The following is a 25425-nucleotide window of genomic DNA, read 5'->3' as shown; positions in this document are numbered from 1 at the left end:
GCCTGCTGCTCTGCTTATTTGTGCTCTCTCTCTCTCTCTGTCAAATCAATAAATAAAATCTTTTTTAAAAAGTAATTTAAAAGTATGGCAAGGTTTTTATTAGAAAAAATTTATTGCATTTTTATGTATTAGCAATAGTCAGAAAGTGAAATTTTTAAAAAGTTACCAATTACAATAGTGTGGAAAGTATCAGCACCTAGGAATATGTCTAGCAAAAGATGTATAAGGGGTGCCTGGGTGGCTCAGTGGGTTAGAGCCTCTGCCTTCGGCTCGGGTCATGATCCCAGGGTCCTGGGATGGAGCCCCGCATCGGGCTCTCTGCTCCGCGGAGAGCCTGCTTCCTCCTCTCTCTCTGCCTGCCTCTCTGCCTGCTTGTGATCTCTGTCTGTCAAATAAATAAATAAAATCTTTAAAAAAGAAAGATGTATAAGACCTCTACAAAGAAAAATATGATATTGGGAGAAATTAAAGAAGACCTAAATATAATACACACACTTTTAAAAAAAGATTTTATTTATTTATTTGACAGACAGAGAGAGAGAGAGAGCACAAGCAGGGGGAGAGGCAGAGGGAGAGGGAGAAGCAGGCTCCCCGCAGAGCAAGGGAAACCCGACCATGACCTGAGCCGAAGGCAGTGGCCCAACCAACTGAGCCACACAGGCGTCCCTACACATACATTTAGCAGAGGATTTAATACTGCAACGATTTAAATTCCTCCCAGATTTGAGATGCCTGGGTGGCTCAGTTGGTTAAGTGGCTGCCTTTGGCTCATGTTATGATCACAGGTCCTGGGATCGAGTCCCACATTGGGCTCCTTGCTTAAGCAGGGAGCCTGCTTCCCCCCCTGCCTGCTCTGCCTGCTGCTCCCCCTACTTGTGCTCTCTCTCTCTCTCTCTGGCAATAAATAAAATCTTTAAAAAAAAAAGAATTCTTCCCCAATTTATCTATAGATTCAGTGTATAAATTCAGTGTATAACTCTCAAAAGGTCATTTGTGTATATATGTATGTGTGTGTGTGAGTACATGTGGGTATGTGCATTTAACTTGACAAGCTGTTGATAAAATTTTTATAGAATTTCAAAAGGCCAAGAATGCCAAGGCATCCTAGAATAAGAACAAGATGAAAAGATGTGTTCTATCAAATATTAAGATTTACATAAAGCTAACATAATTAAGATAGCATGTTACTGGCACAAGAATAGACAAAACAGGACAATGGAACAGAATAGAGACCTTGGAAACAGACTACATATATGCCAATATTCTTTTTTTTTAAGATTTTATTTATTTATTTGACAGAGAGAGGCAGGGAGAGAGAGAGGAGGAAGCAGACTCCCTGCTGAGCAGAGAGCCCGATGTGGTGCTCGATCCCAGGACCCTGATATCATGACCTGAGCCAAAGGCAGAGGCTTTAACCCACTGAGCCACCCAGGCGCTCCATATGCCAATATTCTTATGACCCATGTAACAATATAGTAATGTAGGAGAATATCTTTATGACTTTGAAGTTGACAGATAACTCTCTTTCTTTTTTTAAAGATTATTTATTTATTTATTTATTTGAGAGAGAGAAAGCAAGAGTAAAGGGGAGGAGCAGAGGGAGAAGGAGAAGCAGATTCCCTACTGCACAGGGAGCCCAATGCAGGGCTGGATCCCAGTAGAATCACGACCTGAGCCAAAGGCAGATGCCCAACCAACTGAGCCACACAGGCGTCCCTCAAAACATATATTTAGAGAGTGAACATAAAAGCCATAGAGTAGAAGCTGTTTGTAATACACACCTGATCAAAGCTTCAGATATAAAGAATTCCTATAAATTAATGAGAAAATGAAAATGACAGAAGCCCCCCAAAAAGTAAGCAAAATCTTGAACAGGTCTTCACAAAATAGCAACTCAAATGTCAAAGAAATATATAGAAAGCTGCTCAACTTCATTTGTAAACAGGGAAATGCACTTTAAAACTGCTAGGAGCGGGGCGCCTCGGTGGCTCAGTGGGTTAAGCCTCTGCCTTCGGCTCAGGTCATGATCTCAGGGTCCTGGGACGGAGCCCCACATTGGCCTCTCTGCTCAGCAGGGAGCCTGCTTCCCCATCTTTCTCTGCCTGCCTCTCTGCCTATTTGTGATCTCTCTCTCTGTCAAATAAATAAATACAATCTTAAAAAAAAAAACTGCTAGGAGCTACCACAATACACGTACATGAGATTAGCAAAAATTGTCAAGTCATAATCTGTGTTGCTCTGGTCATTACACCTTGAGAAAGATGTAGTATTGCTTGAATATGTTCAGAGTTAGACAGTGAAAATTATCTCAGAAATGTGTTTAAAAGGAAAAGTGAAATGCTGTCTTACAAGGAAATATGATCAAGATTTGGAATTTAATTAACTACTACAAAGGCTTGAAGGAATATGGTCAATATTCAAAAAATCATGAAGGGTGAGGAACAAGGAAGCAGTTTCTTCAAATAATCCTGGAATACTAGGACTCTCTAGAAGGGCCTCCCTTCAAGTTTGACGTAAATGACTACTTGTTTTCCTCTGTATCTCCCCCACTGTGTTGTGAGTTCCTAAAAAGGAGGAACCCTTCTTAATCTCTTTTTAGGTCACTTTTCCTATAAAGGGCCAGAGAGTATATGTTTTAGCCTTTGTGGGCCACATGGTCTCTGTCAGAACTACTCAGATCTGCTATTACAGTACAAAAGCAGCCATCCATAATATGTAAACAAACAGGTGGGGCTGTGTGCCAATAAAGCTTTATTTACAAAAACAAGAGGCAGGCAGAATTTGACCCATGGACTCCTACTGACCAGAGGATAAGCACTTTATCGGTTTTACCTATGGTTAAACCCTCAGTATCAACAAGATTGCCAGCCTGGATTATGACCAATGCCTTGTACATATTTGTTGAATGCTGAATTCCAGAACTTCAGATAGGGACTTATAGAAAACTAGGTCCCTAATATATGCTTACAGAATTGAACCTCAATTAAAAGGAAGCACTATTTTTATATGATGGTTCAGTTTGAATATTTGTGTGGTTCATAAAATTTAGATGAACTCTGTGGCTGGCAGTTCTACATAGATTATTTTAGAACAAGCATGTTTGGGAGATGTCCTCCTAACTTTCTGATAGAGTAAGTTTTCCCTCCTATGAATTGTACTTTGGTGCAGTTGATATTTGATTCAATCAATAATAAGGGATACGGCTCTTAGGGATAAATAAGCCTATAGATAGAACTAGGGCAGGACCTTCAGCGTTTGGGATCAGGTCATTCAAATTTAGTTAAGTGTGAAAAGTTTTAGCTAATGATTTCAAAAGATTGTGTAACTTTAAAAAGTTTGTCTCCTTTATAAGTTGACAGTATACACACAACTTCAGCAGCAGGGAAACAACTGAACTGTGAGCCTACTTGGTGGGGCAGAGTCAGAGTGAGTTATCAGAGAGCTCACATCGCCCACACATCTGGGGGTCCTACCACGAATTATGCGTTTATTATGGGGGATGAGAACGCGTTTATCTCTAGGGCTGATTAGCAACTGAGACCCTCCGATCCAGGGTATGCCCCGAGAATCACCTTAAGGCTTTCTTCCTGAAGTAAGCTATTATGCTGTTTCAAGTCCAAGTTCTTTCCTCGCTCATACCGGAGCTCTTTCTCAGCCGAGTTACACAGAATCTGGAGCCGGTGCAAATTCTGACGAAGCTGGTCTACACCATCTTGCTGCTGGTATTTCACCTTCTCTCCAGATGATGGACACTAAGCAAACATTTTTAAAAGAGAAACATGGGCAATTTGAAAGAATATTGGTAAAACATGGGTTCCAGCTCTCAGAAGCAGAAATGTCAGAACTATTCACACATAAATATTCTTGGGAGTTGGCTTACCTCCAGCAAATTACTCTCTTTTATACTTATGGCCATTTGGTACATGTTCACATAATTTAACTCCCGTTATTTTAGAGTGAAAATATCAATGAAATTATTTGAGCAAAGCAGTTAAGCATAGACAATTAACTTTCTTTTCTTATGAATGAAGGGAAAGAGAAACATGGACCATTTTAGAGTAAAACATGCTTTAAGTGGGGAGTTCAAAGAGCCAATATGTGAAGAAGGAAAGTGTAAATGTGTACGCATTGTGTGTGTGTGTGTGTGGGGGGGTATCTGTTGGCAAAAAGAAAGAGAACATTTAGCAGAAGATCTTAAATTCCCAGTCTTCCTCATTGCTTTCCTGTTACTTTCACATGATTCTTCTTCAGTTACTATACAACCACACACTCTCCTGCAGGTCTCCAGGGCAATAAAACCACCTTGATCAAAGGAGGAATCATGGGGTTTTCTAAAAGGTAGTCTCACATGGGTGTGCTATGTAGATAAAGAATTCAACCTTATCCAATTCAATAGATAACATATATTTAGAGTTTCCTGAGTCTTGGTCCAGGGTCCTTCCTGCCCATGACTTTCTGGAAATCCCATGTCATTAGTCCAGTTCTTTCTTGCTTACAACAGAATTGCAACACAGAATTCCCCAAGTCCTATAAAGCCCTTTAACTCCTATCTTGATTTAGTCAAGAAGGCAGTCTAAATCCAGTTTGCTTGTCCTAGAGCTTCAAGTGTCTAAGATCTCTAGAAAAAATCCTTTAATAGAATTATAATGTAATTATTAAGAACCCTAGCTTTGGAATTAGTTTCAGTCCTGAATCTATCTTGAAGAAGTTAGTTTCTCTGCTTTTTATTTCCTTCATCTGAAAATGGGGATAATAATGATAACTGCTGGATAGAGTAAAAGATATGTAAGATAATGCATGCAAGAACTTAGCATGATGCCTGGCACACAATAAATACTCAGTAACATGACCCAGGACTGTGGGTGCTACCCAGCTTTATTTTAACTGCCTTCCAGTTCCATCTGAAAACAAGAATTCCCTGAAACCTGGAAGTCCTTGATCACCAATGTAGCTTCTTATTTAATTATCAGACAGCAGCTTTTAATAATCAATGGATAACCAGCAGCCCATATGGCCACTGAACACGCCCAAACAGACATATACAAGAGAAGCACTCCCTTAATACCAGTGTACAGAAATTTTTAACCTGTTTTGAAGATGAGAAAAGCCAGAACAAAAGTTCTTCTGGCCTACGTTTTCTAGTCAAGTCACTTAGCCCGAGCAGAAATGCAAATTATTTTGCATGAAAGGCAACTAACTAGTAAAGAAGCTACCAAGCAACCAGTCAAGTGGCCAACGTAAAGGGTCTCTATTTTCCCCACGTGTAAATGGCTTCCTGGCAGAAGGTTATTACAGAGACATTTAGACTCACTCAGGCTACTAGGAACCATGTAGAACTGCAAAGTAAAGTACTTAGCTTCCTTTCTTGACCAATCAACAGATTTATTAAGCCAATTACTTCTCCGAGTTCAGCTGACTCATCTGCAAATTAAAGGCATAAGACCAGATGACCCATACACAATGTCTCCTCAATTCATAATTCCTTAAGAATGAAAATGAAACAAATTGGAACCAGCATTAATTATCTTAATTTTATAGGCTTAAGATCTAGCTTTTAATATTTTCAAATATTATCTTCACACAATAAAAATTTAATATGAACCAAATCCATATACTGGTGCCGATGACAAGATCATTCCTTTTGTGGAAACAATTAAAGCCTATGAGCCTTCGAAACTCTCATTCAGTGGGTGTGGATGGAACAGGCTATCCAGCCTGCAAAGATGTCAAGCATCAAACCAAGTCCACTTATTTGGACTCCCTACTCATCAAACATCCTTCAAATTTGAGTTTCCTTCTGAGCTCTCTGTAGGTAAACATGTGTTCATTTAAACCTGTTCAAGTGCTATTTATAACTAGTTATTACAGATAATAACTAACTGACATTTTGGTTTTAGCCAATAGTCTTGAAAGTTTGGCTTAATGTGAATTCATCCCCAAGATACAGATCTATTCTAGGGGGACTAATGCATCAAGTTTTAGAGCCTGTGAGCCAAAGGGCCAAACCTCAAATAAATTCATCAAGATAATCAATAACAGACACCTTGGGAGGGCTTTTAGAAGATGGCTTGCCAGCCTTCCTTAGGAAATTAGCTTTACAGGAGAACTGTATGCTTTCTTTGACTTTCTCAGCAAGGGGAGACAAATGACAGGGGTTAAGACAGGTCAAGTTCTAGGGTAGACAGACCCAGGTTCCACCGCAATGTGTCATTTTGGGAAAATTATTTAACCTCTCTAAAGCCTCAGTTTCCTCATTTGTAAAGTGGCAACAACACCATCCTGCCTTGTTGTGTTGCTTAATATATACAAGGTATTTAGTGTAGTGCCTGGAACAGAACAAATATTCAATGATGTCATGGAAAAACATGAAGCTAGATTTTTAAACCTATAAAATTAAGCTAATTAATGGTGATTACAGTTTGTTTCACAAACATTGCGGAAGTAAAAATCTTGAATTCAGCTCTTACAACCTTACCTGGAATGCTGTTGAACAGCAGAAATTAAGGCACCAAAGGTGATCAGCATCCCCAGATGATGTCACAAATACATAAGAGCAATAGAGCTCACCTACTTACTCATAAAAGAGGAACTCACAGTTCTTTTTTTATGTATTTGCCATCTATAAGCATTCTTTAGAGTTTGACATCTGGTCTCAAGCCACAGTTGCTTAAATGTGTATGTTAGATTAAAACAATAGAGCAAAAAGGAGGTAGGCACTAGACACTAATGGGACAATAGGGGTGAAGACCCAAAACTTCACATACACAAGAACTAAAAGGCAGAACAATTTCTAGCCACCAGTACATCAAAGTACCCTCTACACAGAGAAAATTTCTGAAATTATCATTGTACAGAACCCTGGAAACAAACAAAACTTGTCTAAAATGTCTTTTCTCCTTTGCCTGCTTAAAGAAGTGAAATTGTGTGTGTGTGTGTGTGTGTGTGAGAGAGAGAGAGAGAGAGAGAGAGAGAGAGGGAGAGAGATACTGCTTTGGGACATGTAAAGTTCTAAATATAAATATGTTATTTTTTCCCAAGAGGCCCACATCTATCTTGTTTCCTACTATAACACAGGGGCCCAACACAGGTCCTGGAAGGTCATAAATACTCGGATAAATGAGTAAGAGCAAATTACCCTTCTTTCACTTACTATGGAGCAAAATTACTGAACTCTGCAAGAATTCAGTGAAACCCTAGAGGCTATGTGGTTTAAGGACCATTTGTCCTTTTACAAAGTGGCTCTTCTCCCAGATGACCCACATAATTTTTATATATTTAATCATTTTTCACCTCCCTCCTGTGTATTGAGAGATGATTCTTCAAATAATGAGAAAGGGTACATTAAATAAAATTAATAAATGAACCCAGGTGTTGTCATACTCTCCAACTCATTGTTGGAGAGTAAATTGATCATTTTAAGCTCATTGATCATTTTAAGCTCTTAAACCAAGATTTTATAACCTATGTGACCACAGTGTCCATCCTCTGCCCAAGTCTCTATGTTGCTCAGTGCCCAATAAAGGGACTGCCTGGGGGATTTAAAATTAACCTTTTTTTGAACATTGGATGTCATATCCCCCTTTGGTCTTCTCAATAAATGCAATGGCTCCCTTCTCTTTCAAACGTGTGTGAATCTCCTTTCAGGGATCTATTTTCCTTCTTTACTGTGACTTGCCTTATTTTCAGACCCTATATTTGCATTTCTTTTCAAATGTACTTTTGACTTTCTTTACTATTACTCTGCCTTTTTTTCCTGTGTGTATTTGAAGCCATTTTTAAATGTGTATTATCAGTCTTTTGAAGTTGGCCTATGTATGTGTACAAAGGCCTCCCTCTAGGGATCTCAAAATAATTCCTAGAAAGGCATGTGTACAGAAATCTTAATTTGTACTAGGGGGAACCTGCAAAATTGAGGTGTAAGAGCTAAGGCATGGTTGAGAGTCACTCCCGGCATTTCTCCAGCAGGCAGATCTTGAGTAAGTAGCAAAAGCCAAACTCAAATCAATTCCATGTCTGTGGTCTTTTACCCACCCAAACTAACTATTTTGTAATTCTAAGCCAGGCACTGATGAATAGAAAATGTGGCACAAATCCTGCCCCTCCCTACCCTGCCTTCCTGTGGGAGATGTTAAGGACCAAGCATTTCTTCCTGCTGAGCCTAACTGGAGCCTAAGAACCCTTTAGAACAAAGTGTTTCTGTTGACTGTTTTATCACCACTCAGGCCATGGTGATGATCTTGCTTAACAACTTTCATGAATGTTGATATAAAAATGGTACTTACATCCACAGCTGGCCAGAGGAAATGGACCTAATCAGAGTACGTGTTTACAGCACCTACCTTGGCACTATTGTCCTCTGAACTATCCCCCGAGCTCTGAGATTGCAGGAGGCTTTGATTTATACGATTCAGCTCTTCTCTAAGCCTCTCGATTTCCTCAGGCTTCAAGATCAACTGCTGTCCTTCACCCTCCATATTTTGGTTCTGTTGTGAGTCCTCCTCCTTCTGCCTCTCTCCTGGCAAAGTGCCCTCCTTTACTGACTCCTCTACATTTTCCTTCTGCTTACTTTCTCCTTGTTCAGGACTTGGTACAAATATAACAACAGAAAACTGTCAAAATTCTCATTATAGTAGCAGAATATGGACCCCACCCTCCAAAAATCAACCAGTACTGCAAGCAAATCTTTCAACTTGAATTCTGTAGCAGAATAGTTCTCTTACTCTTATACAGAAATTTTTAAAACAAATGAGTCATATTTTTTTACTCACATTCAGGGAGATGACCCATCAGAGAGTTTCGTTTATACCAAATCAACCAGTTTAAGGGAACTTTTCACTTTTTCAACATTAAATATGGCACTGGGCAGACACAGCTTATAAAGATTTTTTAATTACTCAATAAGCTCCAGGCACTTTGGCAGGCACTGGGACTACAGTAGGACATAATCCCTGCCCTAGAGGGTTTACAATTTGGTGAGAAATAAGGATATTAAGGGAGTAGATTACTCACTCGTAGTAAGTAATCTGAGACCTGATGGATGACTAGGCACAAACCAAGCAAACATAAAGGTACCATTGTGTGCATACTAGCATGTGTATGTGGGTATGTTGGGTGAAGGTGCTGGTTGGTATAGATGGGAACAGAGAAAAATAAATCCTGGTGCTCCAGGATGACTTAATGAATAAAATGCCTAAAAGCCTAGAGGTGAAAGAGAGAACGTCCTTTAGAAAGACCATCTGGATGTCACGGAGTGGGGAAACCAGAGATGGTTAGTGATTGATGCGATTAACAATGATGTCTAGAACAGGAAGTGGGGATGGAAACAAGCAGTGGATTCTAGAAATATTTACAAGACAATATTGGTAAGATTTGTCATGAATTTGATGTGGCAGGAGAGGAAGAATAAGGTATAATGGATGACACTTGGTTTCTGTCTCTGGCAAATAGGCAAGTGGGTGATAGACCAAGAAGGGGGAATGTGGATATGGATTGCGGAGTTGACTCTGGTGAACATGCAGAAGAATGTGAGCAGCAACCTCAGGATCTGGTAACAGGAGCCAAGGAGAAGGGAGAAGGTGAGAAGACCATTCTAGACAGATGTCTGAAGACTCGTAAGGAACAAGCAGAGGAAGGAGAACCTGGAGAGGAGGCTGAGAAGCCAGAGGGAGGAGGAAAACCAAGAGACTGTGAGCCACAGAAGCCAAGGGGAGGGAATGTACCTCCATTGGTCAGACAGTGTGGATGACACAAATATGCTGAGTTTATTGTTATTTGTTCATTTTAAATTTGTTTAGCTACCATGGAGCTGAGATAGCGTTGCTTCACAAATTATAGTTGGTGCTCAAATTCTTCAAGAAGGCAGTTTGGCAATACAGATCAAGAGCCATAAAAATGTTCAGAAGCTTTGACTGAATAATTGAATACCAATGAATTTACTGCAATGGAATAATTCATAAGATGAAAAGAGCTGAATGTATAATAATGCTCATAAGCATGCTATTTAAAACAGTGATTAAATGGAGACACAGAAATGGCTAAAAGAATTAAAGATAAATCAAATTGAAAGTGGTATAAAGATATTCATCAACATGAAAAATACTTATTAAAATAAAATGGCAGAACAATAAACTATATAAATGTGTATGTATGTGTATAAACATACATAATACCATGGGAATGTATATATAGAAAAAACTGGAAAGGAAGAGGGGAAAAATTATGGCTAGGGAGTTTTTTTTCCCTTTTTAAATTCTTTTGGCAAGGACAAAAAAAGAAATAAATATTTTATTTTTAATTCAGCACGTTTTTTGTTTTTGTTTTTGTTGTTTAGAGAGAGAGAATGTGAGAGGGAAAAAATGGGAGGGGCAAAGGGAGAGAGAGAGAGAGAATCTTAGTCAGGGTCACCCCCCCAGACAATATGAAATAAAGACTAAAATCCTTTAAAAATAAATTTCTGATAAAAATAACAATGATTTTTTTCTATCTTCCATGAACTTTTTTGCTTTTCCTACTCCCAGTGGAAGCCAAATACACTTGGAAGACTGGGGAAAATGCAAACATATACTTCATAATTTTTAAAATGGAAAAACTAACTTCTGCTTCCAGGAAGATGGAATAAACCTACTTTTTCCTGTTTCTCCAGCCAAGTGCAACTAAAAACCTGGGCATTATATATAAAACCAACATAAGAAGACTCTGAAAGGTAGAGAGAAGGCAGACCAACTAGGGTACTCAGGACCTGAGGAGTGAGATGACTGTGGGCTTCCTGGGTTTTAACTGCTTTACTCTAGCCAAACACCACAGGAAAAATCTATGCTCCCCCCACTCATGTCAGCCAAGGTCAGGAGCCTATACTTCCACCTTTACCAGGCTATAATGAGGCACCCCTTTTGGGGTGGTGTCACAAGTCAACAGGGAGCGTGGACTTTCATCCCTGCCAGGCAGCAATAGACACAGGGAGTCTGGACTTTCACCTGCACCTGGCAGTGATGAGACGCCTTGCTCCTTTTCCACGGGGCTGGTGTCAGATGAGGCCTAATGGAGAGTAAAGACTTTCACTAACAAGACCACCCTTACACATCTCCGTGTGGTATCATGGAGACCCAGTGGATAGCAATAACAAGGCACTCCTCCCTCTCACAGCCAGAGCACTATAAGCAGAGGCCTCCCACCCTCACCAGCAGTAATGAGGAGCCCATGGAGTTTGAGTGGGGAAGCTCAACTTGTACCCCCAACCTGGGGTAGTAATGAGACAGCACCCTCCTATTCCCCCTGCCAGAGTTAGAAGAAGCCAGTTAAACTGAAGGTTTAAATAAGACCTAGAGTCTCATAATAACCCAAGTACTCAGATTTTAACCTAAAATTACTCCTCATACCAACACCCAGGAAAATGAGAAAAGGTAAAAATAGATGATAAAACTAACTTGTCAGAATTATCTGACAAAGATTTTTAATCAGCCATCATAAAAATGTTCTGATGAGCACTTATGAACACAGTTGAAACACATGAAAACAAGTAAAGTCTCAGAAAAGAACTAGAAAGTCTTGGCACAGAAATAGAAAATATAAGGAAGAACAAAATGCAAATTTTAGAACTGAAAAGTACAATAATCAAAATAAAAACTCAAATGCAAAATGGATTTAAATTATAAAAATATACATAAAACAAGGTGTGTCTTCAAGATTTAAAGTTAAGCAGAGTTCTGAGACCTAACACTGAAAGTATGAACCATAAAAGCAAAGACTGATATGTCATCAAAATGAAAAACTCCACGTTGAGAAAATTCTCGTAAGAGGGAGGACAACAAGCTATGAACTGGGAAAAAATATTTGCAAATCACATACCTGACAAAGGACTAATATTAGAATTCATAAAGAACTCTGAAAACTTAAAAGTGAGAAAACAAACCCGTTAGAAAATAGGCAAAGACACAAAAGGAGACTTCACTAAAGAGGACAGACAGATGAAAATAAGCACATCAAAAGATACACAACATTATTAGCTTTCAGGAAAATGCTGATTAAAACTACAATGAGATACCACTGTACACCTATGAGAATGACAAGTGACATTACAAATTTACAAGTGACAATACCAAATGCTAGAGAAGATGCGGAGAAACTGGATCACTCCCATATTGCTAGTGGGAATGTAGAAATGATACAGCCACTGGAGGAAATGAGTTTAACAGTGTCTTGAAAGCAACAAAAAAACCCTAAACACATAGTTACCATGTGACCCAGAAATTGCACTTTTATCCCAGAGAAATGAACAATTATGTTCATATAAAAACTCAAATATTTATAGAAGCTTTATTCAAAACATTCCAAACTAGAAATAAACAGGATGTTTTTCAATGGATGAACAGTTAAACAGTGGAACAGCCATACTATGGAATACTATACAACAGTCAAAAGGACCCAATTGTTGATTCAGAAATCTAGATGAATCTCCAGAGAATTATGTTGAGTGAAAAAAAGGCAGGCCCCAAAAGATTACATATTGTGTTATATTTCTATAACACTCTTGAAATGAAAAACTTACAGAAATGGAGAATAGACTAATTTGAATTAGAATAGGGCCTAGAGTTAAGAAGTGGGTGAGATAGGGGGAGTGTTGGGAGGGAGGGTCTATAAAAGAGCAACATGAGGGATCTCTGTGGTGATGGAAATGTTCTGCACCTGGACTATAGCAATGTCAATATCCAGGCTATGATTTTATACTATAATTTTATAAGATGTTACCAATGGGGGAAACTGATAAAAGGTACATGGAACCTCTCCATTATTTCTTACAACTGTATGCATGTGAATCTACAAGTACCTAAAAGTAAAAAGCTTTCTTTTAAAAAAATGGCAAATAAGAACTGGTCATGTAGGCTTCATATGTATGCAGGTTGCTTGATTTGTTACATTTAGAAGGGTAAATAACTTTATAAAGAGTAAACTTAGCCAGACCTAATGTAAATTCCTTCTATAATTGCATAGCGGCCATGTTGACACAGAAGAAAATTAGCCTTCATTATGTTTCTATAGTTCAAAGATAAAGTTTAAATGGTCTTCCTCTCAGGTGGGTTTATGAGATGTGCCTGTAAAGCTATACTGAGAGCAAGGCAGTCAGTAAGTCTTCTCTGACTTGGAGGGATGATAAGCAAGTGCTCTCTAGGGCACAATCCTGGGGCTGATGAGATTTTACATCTTCATTAAAGGACTGAAGAAATTAACAGCATTCACATGAATTCGTTAGTTGATTAAGGAGAATTAGTAATATCGTGGAATATGGGAATTTAAAGTGATCTTGATACATGAGGACAATTATCCTTTAAATAAATGCCCTCCAAAGAGAATAGGCTTTATTCTTTCAAAAGACACAGAGAAAATGTGCAATTTAGAAACAAAAGGTAAACTGAACAGATTTTTAAAAAGTAGTACATACTACTATATATTACTTATTTTACTTTTATGTAGTAGTAGTAGTAGTAATGACAATAATAATGATAATGATAATAACATAAAAGGTGTATGGGCAAAAGGAGACCACCAGCCAGAAATGACATGTTGCTGAGAACATGTCTTTCAGTCCTGCACACCTGTACTTTAGGGCCTGGAAAACTCACCATGGCTCTCAAATTTCTCCTCTAACACAGACCTATTTCCCTCCTGCCCCAGGAACATCTTTCTTTTATGTTTTATTAAACGTTTTGCTTTAATCCATTAGTTAACATACACTATATTAGTTTCAAATGTACAATAGAATGATATGGCCCTTCCATACAACACCCAGTGCTCATCACATCACAAAGAGTGCACTCCTCAAACCCCATCACCTGTTTCACCCATCTCCACCCACCCCTCTGGTTCTTAATCTTTATTTGAAAGGATCTGTTGCCCACTTCTGACCGAAACTCACCCCTTCTGTGATTTTTATGTCATGCTATAAGTGTGCAACTATCACCAAGCTTCAGCTAGTAGGAGGTGCCTAGGGAGCACCCCTACCCTGTTCTTTTTCTAATAACGTAGATACATAGTCTTGAACACATAGAGAGATTCAGGAAAGAGACTGTGATGCAGTAGAAGCTATGAGTCCTGGTCCTGGATCTTCTACCTACTATTCACATAACCTTTGGCAAGGCACAATTTCTCAGAGTCCTAGTCTCTTGAGTTGCCTTACTCATAAGATTGCTGGGATCTTACGAAGTAAAATGGGACAACATTTTGGAAACCTACAAGTATAATGTGTGATTAAAATGAATTCAAGCCTAATAGAACAGAATAGGGATGGGTAGCAATAGAACTCTGTTTCCAGAGAGGAAGGAAAAGATTCATTTATTCATTTTTTTCATCAAATATTTATTGAATATCAACTACATGTCAAGTGTTGTTCTTTTTTTTTTTTTCCAAGATTTATTTATTTATTTTGGAGAGAAAGAGAGAGAGCCTGTGAGCTGGGGGAGGGGCAGAGGGAAAGAATCTCAAGTAGATTCCCCACCCAGTAGAGAGCCAGATGTGGGGCTCAATCCCATAACCCTGAGAACATGACCGGAGCCGAAATCAAGAGTCAGATGCTCAACTGACTGAGCCACCCAGACGCCCTGCCAAACACTGTTCTGTGTGCTAAAAAGTCAATGGTGATCAAGAGAGCCAGGTCCTTGCTCTCAGAGAGCACACACCCATAGGAAGAATATGAGGACAAACAACAAACAAGTAAAGATAATTAAATTATAAGTCACAAATAAGGTGACATGGTAGAGCAGGAGCTAGGATTTCCCCATATGTGATATTTACTGATTACCTCTCTGAGAAGGTGCAAAGGAGTTAGCCCCATGAAAACCTGGGGGAGGGGCATTCTGGGCAGGAACAGCTTTTCAGTGCAAAATTCCTAAAGCAGGAAAGTGCTTTAAGGGCTAGAGGCTCTGAAAGACTGCATGATAACAAGGCAGAGAGTGGTACAGTGATGAAATTGAGGAGATGGACAGAAGTTAAGTCATGGAAGGCCTTACAGGTAATGGTAAGTGTTTAGATTTTATTTTGAATGCAATGGGAAAACACTGAGAGGTTTGTAAGAGAGAAATAATCTCATTCAACTTTCATTATTAAAAGATGACTTTGGCTGTTCTATGGAGAATGAACTGGTAATGAGGTATGGAAGCAGGTATGTCAGTTAAGAAGATATTGTGATAGTCCAAGTGAGTGATACCAGTGTCATGGAGTAGAGTAGTAGCCGTGGATATAGTAGAAATAAACAGATTAAATATTCGTTATTTTCATGGTGGAACTGACAGGATTTGTGATGGTTTAGTTGTGGGAAGGAATCAACAGTGACTCCTTAGGTTTTGGTCTGATCAACTGTGTGAATGGAGGGGGCTCTTCACTGAATGAATTGGACTGGAGAAGAAATAGTTTAGAGGAAGAGGAAAAATGTATCAGTAGTCTCTAAAATGGATATAAATTCACTATCAAGTTGAACTGGAAACATAAATAAACTTGAACATTTATCAAATAATTCTTGATAAAGGTAGTAAGAATGCAAGGAGATAGTGAATGAGAGTGTGCTAGAAAAATACACAGCTCATTAAGGCATTAAGGTCCAGAGAAGCTACTAGCTCCTCTGGCCCACGCTTCCTAACAAAGCAAACCCAGGCTGAGATCAGCTGGGCTCTGTAAGCTTAGGGCTGCCATCGGAGGTCCATATTTGGGTTCAACTGCAAGTATACAGTGAGGGTAGAAGGAAAACTTCATTCACTCCAATATTTTTAAAACACCTGCTATGTGTCAGGCATTGACATTGTTCTGGAACAGTCCAGAACAAGACAGATGGGACTCTATTCTTACCCCTTCTACCCATGTTATACCTATACAAAGACTTTATGGTATTTTTAATACCATAAAGCTCACTTTCATAGCAACTACCTAGAACCCAAGTGTCCCAGCACCTTCTTGCCCTTGAGATATTTGTGACTATGCCCTCTCCAGAGTAGATTTACTGCTAACCTCTGACTCAGAGTTAGGAGACTTGGGAGCTCCCATAGTCTTGATGATAACTTGCTAAGTATGAGACTGTGACCAAAATAGTCACTTCAGTTCTCTTGGTCTCAGAGACCTCTTCCATGAAAGGAGAAGACCAGCTAAATAGCTGTTTTCAAACAGTTGTTTGAAATAGTTCAAACAACTGTTTGAACAATAGTTCAAATAGTTGTTTTCAAACATTTCAGCTGTGGCCCCTTTCTTGAAGTAAAATCTTACACAGATTTCCACATATGAAACAGATAAAGTAGGTCTTCTCTGGCTGAAAAGGATGGAGGGCTCCCAGTCTCACTCATCAGTCTTTCCTCATCTCCAACGGCAGTTTCTGAGCCCAGCAGAGAGCTCCTCACCCCTCAGTTTACTCCCATTTACCATCCCATAAGATGCGATCTAGGAAGCCATTTGTTTTTTGCCTTTCATTGGAACAACTCTTACTAAATAAAGTCTTCAACCACATTCTTAAACCTGAATTCAATAGTCACCTTTTGTTCTTTATTTTCTTGGCAATACATGACACTATTTACTATTTCTTCTGGAAACACTCTTCAATCTGGCTTCGGTAGCACACACTGTCTTGACTTTTCTTCTACTTCTCTGGCTGCTTTGTCTAAGTTACCTTTGGGATAATTATTTTTGTCTCTTATAGAGAGGCTTCCCTTACATTTCTACCTTTGGGTACTTTCATCAAGAGACTTACAGGACCATATCATCCATCACAGGATTTCTGTTACCATCTACTTATTGATGATTTTCAAATTGACCTCCAGCCCAGGCTTCACACTTGGCATGGCTGTTCTAAAGACACTTCAAAGTCAACATATCAAAAGCTGTACTCCTTTCACTCCTCCCTCAAAACTATGTTCCCTAACTCAATGGATGACACCTTCAAACCAGAAACTTGAATGTCTTCCTTGATCTCTGCTGACACCCAAGTCCCTACCTACCATCCCTTCTTCCTCACTTCCTATACTCATTAGTTCCTAAGTCTTGTTGATCCGCTTCCATCCACTTTTCTCTAACCTCACCAACACTATCCTCTCTCACCCAGATTATAGCAACAGCTTCCAAACTAGTTTCACTACCTCCAGTCCTATACGAACAATCTATTTCCCACACAGCAGGCCAAGTGAACAGGCAAATCTGTTTTGGTCTCTTCCATGTTACTAAACACTGAGGGAGTTTCCTACTGTCCAAACTTCCCCATTCCTACTGTCCAAACTCATGTTCCCTCGTGACAGGGTCCCTGCCTACTTCCTCACTCTCATTGTCTCCTTCCCCATTTCTTCTCTTCACAATCTGCGCTGTAGCAGCACCGAGGTCACTGAGTTCCTCCAACAAATCATGCCTTCCCTTGCACATGTCATATCTGCCCTGAAAATTACTCCCTCACTTTTTGCTTGGCCCTGGGTTATCTATACTTCAGGACTCAGTCTGTTACTTCCTTTAAGAATATTTTCTGGTTTCTGGGCGCCTGGGTGGCTCAGTGGGTTAAGCCGCTGCCTTCGGCTCAGGTCATGATCTCAGGGTCCTGGGATCGAGGCCCACATCGGGCTCTCTGCTCAGCAGGGAGCCTGCTTCCTCTTCTCTCTCTGCCTGCCTCTCTGCCTGCTTGTGATCTCTCTCTGTCAAATAAATAAATAAAATCTTTAAAAAAAAATAAAAAAAAGAATATTTTCTGGTTTCTTAGCCTGGACAGGGCACCTCCTTTGTGCTCCCATTGTATCCAATACTGCTTTGTTTAATTGTCTATCTTCCCCCTGCAGGCTATACGGACCATGAAGGTAAGAGCTATGTCTTATTTTGTATCCTCAGTATCTCCCTACAGTACCTGGCACATGGAAGATATGCAATTTTACTGTCAAATGTTATTATGTAATGGATCTGAGATAAATGGAGCCTGGGAAGTAGGACACAGGAGATAAGTAAACAAGGAAACATTCCAAGAAGAGGAGAGAGGGAAACATAGGGCAGATACACAGACTTCTCACAGTCCCAGTGATGGGAAGTAATTTGGACCAAGTAAAGGAAACAGGTAGCAACAAGGAGCTCTTTAGAGAGAAGTCTAGTATCTTTATAATGGCAAGGTTCTCCACCACCAACTGAGTTAAGGCCACAGCCTTCCTCCCTGTGGCAAATATCCCTACCAATGATCCTATGTCAGCTGGGTGGATTTTTGTCAGCTTTGATAATTAATGTCAGTATCTCCTCTGAAGATTGGCCACTTCAACTCCACTGCCACCTACTCAATCTAGGTCACTATCTCTTCACCTGTGGCTCATATCTGGATTAATTGCTGTTTGCTCATATCTGGATTAATTGGTCTGTTTTTCTTCTTCAGTTTATCTCTTCTAGAGAACTAGATCAATCTCCCTTAAAACCTGGTAATACACTGTTCTAGTGCTCAAGAACAAGACTTCCACTTTCCCCTACAGCAAACCTAAATACTGTGACCAATCTTCTTGGCTCTTCACTCTTGTGACCACTATCGTGCCTGTTACCCACCATGTCTCCAATATGCTTTTCCCACTTCTGCAACTAGGTTTCATGATTGTGAGTCTTGGACTCAGAGCACATTCTAAAGTTAAAGGCAACTTTTGGGAAGGCATAAAATTCAGCAGTCCAAAACTAGCAAACAAACAAACAAAAAACCCTCCTTCTACATTAAAATGTTTACAAAGATAGAGCTTAGGCTGCACCTAGACTATATTTTCCTAAATCACTGATGATGTATCCTTCAGTATATGGTGTAAAAGTCAAAATTGCCATCTATTATTCCTTCTGATGATCTAGTTCTAGGCTTTTGCCCAGACAAAATTTGATTGCATCTATTCGTTTTTGTGGCAGAGTAATGCATTAGCCCAAAAGCTCAAGAGTTTCTGTGAAAGATACTTCTGGTAAGATACTTCTGGTGAAAAAGAAGCAATACAAGAGTTTGAGGGCAAGATTATCAAAAAAGGAGGGAAGGAAGGAAGGGAGGGAGGGAGGGAAAGAAGAAAGAAGGGAAGGAAGCTTATCAAAAACAAACCATGAGAGACTATGGACTTGAAAGACTAATTGAGAGAATACGGACTCCGGGAAACAAACTGGGTTTTAGAAGGGAAGAAGGTGGGGGAATGAGTGAGCCTGGTGATGGGTATTAAGGAGGGCACAGGTTGCGTGGAGCACTGGGTGTTATATGCAAACAATGAATCATGGAACAGTACATTAAAAACTAGTGATGAACTGTATGGTGACTAACATAACATAATAAAAAAGAGAGAAGGTTATCAAAATGATTATCAGATATGATGTTAAATAAAAACAGCAAAAAATCTCTTGGCAGAGTATAGTTAAATTAGGACATTAACAGATTTCCTTAGTGAAACTAAGGGTTATTATCAATCCTTTTATTTTTCCATGCTTTCCAAATTTTCCTCAAAATGCATAAATTTATTTTAAAAGCAAGATAAAATTTTAAAATGCAGTAACATATCAAAAGACAAACTCCTTGGGGGAAATGCTTGCTTATAATTAATTTTTCCACTCACACCATTTAGAAGTGAATGTCAAATTCTTACAACGATCAAGCCAAATAAAGTAAGTGTATCTCTCCCCCCAAATAATTAATGTGATATGGGACTTTCTCAATTTACCAGAGTTCCTCTTTCTCTTCCTTTGGGCTTTGAATCTCTGCTTCCAAAATTGTTAGTTTAGACGCAAGATCTTTACAGATATTTTCACTTGCAATTAAATTAGCAGGTGTAGTATTTCTCCCTACAGTAAAATGATTTAATTGTTCAAATTCTTGTGAAAGCTTCAAGATCTAAAGTGAGAAGACAAATATTCTATTTTGTATATTCTAATATATAATTATGAGAAAGTACATTGAGTCTATTAAATGTTTAAATAATTATTGACAAATAACATAAATAGACATCCTATTTGAAGTCATCTTCTAATTTAACTTAATGCTTTGCTGTTGTTATGTAATCTAATCCATTTTTACCATAGGTACAAGGATGCAGAAATCCGTGTGGTTTTAAAGAAGGGTATCTTTGGAGAAGGGAAGATGGAGAATGATAAAACAAATGCGGTACACCATGCTAATACTGGAGGAGTGAAGATACATGGGAATTCTTCGTACGATTTTTATAACTTTTCTGTAAGCCTGAATTTATTTCAAAATAAAAAGCTTTTTAAAAAAGCGAGCAAGGGAGAGCCAGATTACCAGGATAGTGATCTGAATCTGTTTTTACATTATATTCCTGTTGCCACAGTTCATCTTCTGTGTTGCACTGTCCAGTGATATTTCATAAGACAAGATCCTTTAATTGTACAGTGTGATGACTGTACAACCCTTTGCTGACAAGGTCCTCCAACAAAGCTTAGGCTGTGCCCCATGTATCCCCCTTTCCAGGTAGCAAACCCCGTGTTCTGGACCTTTCCATTACTAGGTCATATACTGTTTGCTCCAAGTCCCAATCCCTCAGCAGCCAGCACCTTGCTTTCAGGATAACAACTTCACAGAGGATAAATGAGGCCTGGGCTTAGTCCTTCATTTCACATGTGCTATGAAAATATAACCCAATATATTTTAGTTGTGTGTTCAAGCCTTCACTCCTCCCTACCTTTTTAATCAAGACCAAGGGAGTAACCAAGGAAGAGAATTTTCAGCCAGGAGTAGTTAATAAGTGGGACTCCAGGAATCACCCTGCAGGCAACCTCTCCATCTAACTGTGGTCTGGTAGCCATTTTTATACTTGGGAAACGTATCAGGGGCAGGACATTTAAACATTTTCCTAATTCTAAGTATGAGCCTGACCTTCAGTATAACTGAAAAAAAAAAAAAAAGCTTTGATTTGAAGATTTAAGGTTGCAGATACTTAAGTAAACTTTTGTTTGTTTTGTATTTCGGGGGGTGGTAGTAAAGTACACATAACATAAAATTTACCATCTTAACCTTACACACTGAAGTGTGCCTTCAGTGGTATTAAATACATTCACAGGGTTGTGTGACCATCACCATCAACCATCCCCAGAACTCTTCATCTTATAAAACAAACTCTATACCTATTAAACAATAACTCGCCCTCACCCCTCCCCCAGCCCCTGAAACTACCATTACACTTCTTGTCTTTATGATTTTGCCTACTCTAAGTATCTCACATAATTGGAATCATACAGTGTGTGTGTGTTTGTGATGGTCTTATTTCACTTAGTGTGATGTCCTCAAGATTCGTCCATGTTGTAGCATCCTGCAGGATTTCCCTCCTCTTTTAAGGCTGAATAACTTTCCATTGTGTGTTACATACCACAGTTTCCTTTTCTATTCATCCATCAATAAACACTTGGGTTACTTCCACATTTCAGCTATTGTGACTAGTGCTGCTATGAAATGGGTGTGTAAATTATCTCTTCAAGGCCCTACTTTCAATTCTTTTGGGTATATATCCAGATAGTGGAATTGCTGGATCATTTGGTATTTCTATTTTTAAGTAAACCTTTTACATTATAATATGTACTCTAAAAATTAAACTGTTTGGAAACTGATCTAAAGTAAAGAATTAACAGCGTAATCCTAAGAGTGAAGACTGAAGTCTATTCAGAGATGCAGATTGGCTTATAACCTACACAATATGGCAATTTATTCTATAAATTATATAATTTTATATATATGTAATTATATGAGTAAAAGATATGCCAATTTCCAAGTCATCTTTTCCTGAAAATTAATTTCCTTTTATCTTATCCTAATAAAAGATAAAGTCAAACACTGAACATTTAAAGAATTAATTCAGTCTCACCTTTGTTTCTAATTCAGAGTTCTCTCTTTGTAGCTGGTTATATTTTACTAAAAAATAGTCTCCATTTTCTGACGCCCCTGGAATACTTTGAATTTCATTGTAAAGGTATATAAGTTCTGACTTTGATTTTTGCAATCCCTGATTAAGAAACAAAGATATTTAATAAAATAAACTAAGACTTTCCCATAAAAGGTATAATACTTCTAAATAGAAATCTTAGAATTTCTTTTGTTGTTTTAAATATTCCAACTTATTCTTCTGGCAGAAATACTTTCTTAATAATTAAAGTTTACTTAAATCAATTAATTAAACTGAGCATTCCTAGTTTCTATCATTCACAGGTTGAAGGACGGGGTTTCTAGAGTCATTCCTACTTTCAGCAAGGCTTCTATAGAGGTAAATTCTTCAGCAACTCCTGCATTAGTTATATTACCTGTTTTAAAATATATCTTTTTTTTTAAGTTACCTTTTACAGAACCACCATGCTTTAAATTTTGTGACAACCCCATGCAGTCCGGTTACTGATACAGGCTCAGAGAGTGTAAGTGGGCTGCCTAAGTTCACATAGCTAGGAAGTGGTAAAGCGAAGATTCACCTGTCTGACCAACTTCAAACTCTGTGTTCTTAACTACAGAGTATGCTGCCTTACTTAATAATGTACATTCAGTGACTTAATCAACTCTGATTTTTTTTTCTTTATCTGTGAGAGAAAACACTTCACTTATATGTAGATTCTTATCAAATTTCTACACTGATGATATGGAATATACATTTTGGTTGGTGGGTGACTGGGACCTGAGAATCTGTGGTACCCTATGAAGGGAACAGGTGATATGAAATTTACTTTAGCAGAGGAGTTACTTGGTATTTTCCCAAAGCCTTGAGATCAGAAAGGGAAGACAGTGTTGATGAGGAAGGTGTGGGGCAAAAAGGAGAGAAAATGGAGAGTGGCCACCTAAAACCACAAGAAGAGGGCAAGTGGCATCAGTTTCCTGCCTCATTGCATTGAAAATTCCTGTAGGTCATCAGGATGGGATTTGGGGCGTTGCACAGGCTGTCACCCACCCTGCAAACTGATTAAGTGTCACCATCCTCTAAATTGGTGATCTAGACTTCCATGGACTCACATCCAGATCTCTCTTCCAAATATAGGCTGGTGGTCTCCTGATAGACCTTTCCAAGATGGTGGGGCAAGCACTTAAAAGGAGAGACAAGTCCATGACTCTATGACCACCATAATAATCAAACACCTGCTACTTCAGGCCCCTCTTTGGCTGGTGCTGGAACTCAGCTTGTGGAAAGGACATTCACCCCATTATTACTAACAGAAACACGTATTCTATAGCTATGATTTAGTTGAAAACCAAAATAAATGGTAACATGAAATCCCTAAAGTAGGAATGCAAAAAGAGGGAAATAACATCCTGAGTGGCAAAATACCTCACTTTCAACTTTCAAAGCCTTCTGTATAGCAGTAAAATCAGATACCAATTGCTTTCTCCTTTCTTCTGACAACTCACTTTCAAATATTTCAATTTTTTCTTGGCTCATTTTCAAAATCTGCAAAAAGCATTTTACATAATTAATTCTATATACAATGATCATGTTTAAATTAAATCATGTGTAGATTCTGATAACAGTAATTTCCTGCCTAACTCAATTATAAAGTCATCTAGGGGAGATATGAAGCTAGGAAAAGTAATTCATGGTACCATACCTCATAAGAGACATTTTTCTCTCTAAGCCTCTTTCTCAATTGTAAAATGGAGCTGATGCTGTTCTATTATATACATTATAACCATCAGAGTAGGAATGAAGTGAGATTTTGAAAGTATTTTGTTAAGCAGCTATCAGATATAAAGTCTTGTTAAAATCTTTCCAGATTAATTGATAATAATAATTGCAATAATAATGAAAGTAATTACTAGTTAGTGTTTGCCATGTGTCAGACATCATGATACATGCTTTACTTGCATTATCTCATTTTGTTTTCCAGGACCCCTACGAAATTGGAATATATATATATGTATATATATATATATAAATATGGTTAAGTTATAGACTATATAATATATTATATAAATATTTATATAAAGTTAATAACATATAAATATAATTAAGTTATATGATATATTTATATAAATATAAGGTTATATAAACATAATTAAGTTATATAATATATATAATATATAATTATATATATATATATATTTTTTTTTTTAAACAGAGAACAGAGGTGAGGCTCAGCTATATTAGATATTTTTCCCAAGATCAGCACTGGGATTCAAACCAAATTTAACTTATAAGCCCTTACTTTTAATATCTACTCTATTTGAACTTACCAAAGCATATTTTCTCTTGTTACAAAAACCTAGTAGGAAATTAAATTGAGGCCAAAATGCAATTTGGTGGCTACAGACTGAGAACTGAGCCAGTTCTCATAATACTGCCATCAAGCTGTGGATCCTTCTTGTTGGTCAGAGCACACCTGTCAGGTGAGCTAACTACTCCCTTGTACCACCCCACTAGGGAGCAGCATGAAATGGATAGGTCTCTACTCTCCAACTTGGGAAACCAAGAATGATTTGTGGGGGAAAAAAGTCTTACTGGTCTTGTTCTATTTACCAACAGCGGAAAACTGAGTCTGTTACTTAACTTAGACTCAGTTTTGTCATCAGAAAAATGAGGACAATGATCCCTACGCACATGTGGGCACCTCACTTACAGCGATGCTCTGTAAATGGTGGTTTGTGTTATTGGGTTGTTCTGAATTTTCACGTTTACTCAGTTGCAAGGCAGTACCTTTAAATACCCTTCCAATTTCAACACACTAGTCTATCCAAAATATATTTTACTGGGCTCCTTCCTAACTGACCTGTGACCACTGATTACAATCATAAGATGTAGGTTTACCATTCCTGCAGGTGTATTTTCTCCCTTTGCCTATATTCAGCTATCCTTAAGCATCCTTATGGAGTGTGCCGCAACTGAATTAGCAGCTGTCACTGGAAATGACCTTTTTATGTCTTACCTCATTTAAATCTTGTATTTGCACTGTCTCTTGACTTTCCATACAGGGTTCTCTGCTGTTTTCCTATATTACTGATAACTCAGGCTCTAAGAGGGAAGTCTCAATTCAAATAAATCATCAGTTAAAATACATACATGCATGTTTTATTCTTAAAAAAAATGAAAAAATAAGCTATAGTTTTTAAGCATCCTTCCATGAAGATACAACTTGAAAACTTTCTGTACCGACAAGTTTCACCTCCTGTTTGGTCTTGGATCCTTTGAAGAGTGGCTTTATGAAGTGTTCGAGCCCTCACTGCTGTTTGGCAGCTGAACCAAAGGAACCAAGTGTTAGAAGAATATACTACAGGATCTTCATTGTCCTGATATAAGTTGCTAATGTGCCCTTTTTTTTTCACTTTTGAAAAGTAATATTTCATTGTAGATTTGGCCCAATAACAAAACTATAGGCAAAGGAAGCTTCTGAGTATTTAGATGTAATTTAGAAATAGAAGACACCAACACTGATACTACTTTTTCTCAGAATTCGGTTTCAACAGAATCTTCAATTAAGTTTTTAGTTTAATTCAGAGACAAAAACACTCATTCA

At 38.3% G+C, this 25425-nt stretch overlaps 1 protein-coding gene across 1 annotated transcript in view; it reads right to left on the bottom strand.

Annotated features, from left to right (window-relative positions):
- The window catches only part of CCDC30 (coiled-coil domain containing 30), a 62393-nt gene extending 39027 nt beyond the window's left edge, over window positions 1-23366 (bottom strand). Inside the window, 5 exon segments of the mRNA XM_044236758.1 lie at window positions 3573-3752; window positions 8340-8583; window positions 19656-19825; window positions 21807-21944; window positions 23247-23366. Coding sequence (XP_044092693.1) covers window positions 3573-3752; window positions 8340-8583; window positions 19656-19825; window positions 21807-21944; window positions 23247-23357 — 843 coding nt within the window. The 5' untranslated portion in view covers window positions 23358-23366.
- Window positions 23367-25425: the final 2059 nt, after the last annotated feature.

This window comes from Neovison vison, chromosome 2 (assembly GCF_020171115.1).
Source record: "Neovison vison isolate M4711 chromosome 2, ASM_NN_V1, whole genome shotgun sequence".
NCBI classification, from domain to species: domain Eukaryota; kingdom Metazoa; phylum Chordata; class Mammalia; order Carnivora; family Mustelidae; genus Neogale; species Neogale vison.
The sequence above is the reverse complement of the archived record's forward strand: the minus strand, read 5'-3'. Positions and strand labels throughout refer to the sequence as shown.